Raw genomic sequence first — 3,481 nt, 5'->3', positions numbered from 1 at the left:
AACTCAAAAAAAAAAAAAAGAAAGTGCATCAAGGACGGCCGGGAGCCATGGCGACTGCCTGTAATCCCAGCACTTTGAGAGGCCAAAGTAAGAGGACTGCCTGAGCCCAGGAGTTTGAGACCAGCCTGGGCAACTTGGCAAAAGCCTGTCTGTACAGTAAATTTTAAAAATTCACTTTGGGAGGCCAAGGCGAGTGGATTGCCTGAGGCTGTGGGTTTGAGACCCACCTGGGCAACTTGGCAAGACCTGGTCTCTACAATAAATCAACAATTAGCCGGGCATGGTAGCGCGCGCCTGTAGTTCCGATTACTTGGAAGGCTGAGGCGGAATGATCGTCGGAGCCCATCAGGTCGAGGCTGCGGTGGCCGGGAGCGGGAGCGTGCCACTGCATTCCAGTCTGGGCAACAGAGTGAGACTCCAACTCAAAAAAAGAAAAACCAGCTGGGCTCGGTGGCTCAGCCTGTAATCCCGCCTTTGGGAGGCTGAGATGAGTGGATTGCCTGAGCCCACGGGTTTGAGACCTGCCTGGGCAACTTGGTGAGACCTGATCTCTACAATAAATCAAAATGAGCCGGGTGTGGTAGCACGCACCTGTAGTTCTAGCTACTCGGAAGGCTGAGGCGAGAGGATCGCCGGAGCCCAGCAGGTCAAGGCTGCGGTGGCTGGGAGCGGCCACTGCACTCCAGTCTGGGCGACAGAGTGAGACTCCAACTCAAAAAAAAAGAAAATTAGCTGGACGTGGTGGTGCACACCTGTGGTTCCAGCTACTTGGAAAGCTAAGGCGGAAGGATCGCCTGAGCCCAGTGGGTAGAGGATGCCATGGCCGAGATCATGCCACTGTTCTCCAGCCTGGGTGAGAGTGAGACTCCAATTCCAAAAAAAGAAAAAAGAAAGAAAGTGCTTAAAGGAGACTGATCGGCCATCTGCAGTGCACAATTCTCCTTTCCAGAAGCCCACTCTGAACCTCACCTCCTCTGGATGTCAGGATGGAGTGCCAGGTACGTGCGCACCTTGGCTTGGGGAACTCACTCTCGTTACACATTAACACAGTCCTCAAGTTGGAATTTGAAGGAGGACAAAGTTAAGATGTTCCGGTAGAGGTTTCCGAGTTATTTCTAAGCCATAAACATTCTTGGCAGCCTCATCCCTTGCGGGGGCTGAAAGCCAGGCAGCCTGGTACAAAAGCCCCCAGGTTTTTACGCATGACAGACCTAGTTCTAACCCATCTCTCCGTCCTCAGCTGTGTGACATGGATGAGACACTCGCCCTCTGTGGTCTCAGCTTCCCACCCTAGAGTGGGCAATCCTCTGAGGTCTGTAGGACTCTGTGCCAGTCAAGCCTCAGTTCCCTCCCCTGCCACATGTTACACGGGGATGGCAAGAGGATCAAGAGACCACACAGGCAAGTGCAGCTTGGCACTTAGCATTCAAATAGAGGCCACGACAAGCCAGCGAATGTCTCTCTCCTGGACCATGGTACCCACTCTGAACTCTGACTCAGAAGCAAGATCCAAATTCTGGCTGGGGAAGGGACAGTCCAGGGGCAGCTCCCTGCCCCCAGTGCCTCAGGTCACATCACAGCAGCTGGGTGTATGTCACTGTTTTCAGGGAGAGGAGGATGAGCAAATCCCATTACACACCCAAGGGTCCCACCTGCCCCAGAACCGTATGTTAAATCTCCCCTCATTGGCCGGGCTCGGTGGTGCAGCCTGTAATCCCAGCACTTAGGGAGGCCGAGGCGAGTGGATTGCCTGAGCCTGAGGGTTCTAGACCTGCCCGGGCAACTTAGTGAGACCTTGTCTCTATAATAAATAAAAAATTAGCCAGACATGGTGGTGCGTACCTGTAGTTCTGGCTACTTGGAAGGCTGAGGTGGAAGGATTGTTGCAGCCCAGCAGGTCGAGGCTGCGGTGGCCAGGAGCATGCCACTGTACTCTAGTCTGGATCACAGAGTGAGACTCCAGCTAAAAAAAAAATCTCCCCTCATTGAAGTATCTCATATGTTGAGGGGCATCAGGAGTTGGGGGGGTCACAGCTCCCCATTCCACACTCTGTTCAGCCTCAACAAGACTTTCCCCACACTGATTTTTTTAAATTTGTTTAAAGAGACAGAGGTCTCTTTATATTTCCCAGGTTGGTCTGGAACTCCTGGCCTCAAGCAATCCTCCCACCTCAGCCTCCCAAAGTCCTGGGATTACAGGTGTAAGCCACCGTGCCTCATCATCACATACCGATGTTTTAACACCCCACACTCTCCTGGTTCTTTGCCAAGAGCTTTCCTCCTATTTGCATGAATTTCACAGCAATACAGGGAAATAGCAAAGGCAGTGTCTAGCTTAGTGGGTGCTTAAGAAAACCTTGCAGCCGGGCTTGGTGGCTCAGCCTGTAATCCCAGCGCTTTGGGAGGCTGAGGACTGCCTGAGCCCGTGGGTTCGAGACCCGCCTGGGCAACTTGGCGAGACCTCATCTCTACAATAAATCAAAAAATCAGCCGGGCATGGTAGTGCGTGCCTGTAGTTCCAGCCACTTGGAAGGCTGAGGCAGAAGGATCGCCGGAGCCCAGCAGGTCGAGGCTGCGGTGGCCGGGAGCGGCCACTGCACTCCAGTCTGGGCGACAGAGTGAGACTCCAACTCAAAAAAAAAAGAGAAAAAGAAAATGGTCCTTCTAGGGCTCGAACCTATACCACCCCTTGCCTTCAGAGGCAAATTAGAATTAGGTAAGGAGCACAAGCTCTGACATGAGTTGATTTGATTTCAGCCTCTCCCAGGTACTGGCCGTGACCTTCTTAACCACTTCACCTCTCTGAGCCTTCCCTTCCTCATCTTTCTCATTAGGGTTGAGGCACAGATCAAAAATTAAGTGTAGAAAAATGCCCAACACACAACAGGTGCTCAGCGATGGCACAGCTGCCCCAGTCCTTCCACAACACTACTCAGCAGGTGGTGAACTTGCTGTGTGACCTTGGGTAAGGTGACTCCCCTCTCTGAGCCTCAGTGTCATCATTTGTAAGATGACTCCCTTAAACACACCCATCAGATGCCTCAGCATCCCTGGGCCCAGTCCCCACAGGCCTGAGCTTTGGTCACACTCACACCTGCCACACCCTTCCTCCCCAGGGGTAGTCCCACCAGGCCACATACCTTAAAGCCTTCTCGGGTCACCTGGCCCTTCTGAAAGTTCTTCATGAACTCAACATTTTCTGCCTGGGTATGCACTTCCTTAGTGGCCTCCTTCAGGGCCTCTGATAAATCCTGAGGCATGCTGCAGAGGAAAAGGAGGCAGTGTGATCAGGAACTGGTTCTGGGCGGGGTCTTTCCCAGATGCTGAGCCTGGGGTGCCACCTGCCTGGTGGAGGGTCCTTAGAAGACTGCCATCACTTTAAGATGCAGCCCTGGCTGGGCTCAATGGCTCAGCCTGTAATCCCACGCCTTTGGGAGGCTGAGGTGAGTGGATTGCCTGAGCCCGCGGGTTCGAGACCCGC

General features: G+C 53.3%; 1 protein-coding gene across 1 annotated transcript in view; it reads right to left on the bottom strand.

The window, feature by feature from the left end:
• The window catches only part of HMOX1 (heme oxygenase 1), a 10,321-nt gene extending 7,053 nt beyond the window's left edge, over nucleotides 1-3,268 (bottom strand). The window contains exon 1 of the mRNA XM_021708343.1: nucleotides 3,141-3,268. Within this exon, the coding sequence (XP_021564018.1) occupies nucleotides 3,141-3,260 (120 nt within the window). The 5' untranslated portion in view covers nucleotides 3,261-3,268. The remainder of the gene's footprint in view (nucleotides 1-3,140) is intronic.
• Nucleotides 3,269-3,481: the final 213 nt, after the last annotated feature.

The sequence above is a fragment of the Carlito syrichta genome, unplaced genomic scaffold (assembly GCF_000164805.1).
Source record: "Carlito syrichta isolate Samal-C Ts95f unplaced genomic scaffold, Tarsius_syrichta-2.0.1 Scaffold135814, whole genome shotgun sequence".
NCBI classification, from domain to species: domain Eukaryota; kingdom Metazoa; phylum Chordata; class Mammalia; order Primates; family Tarsiidae; genus Carlito; species Carlito syrichta.
This window is presented reverse-complemented; position numbering and strand designations above follow the sequence as displayed.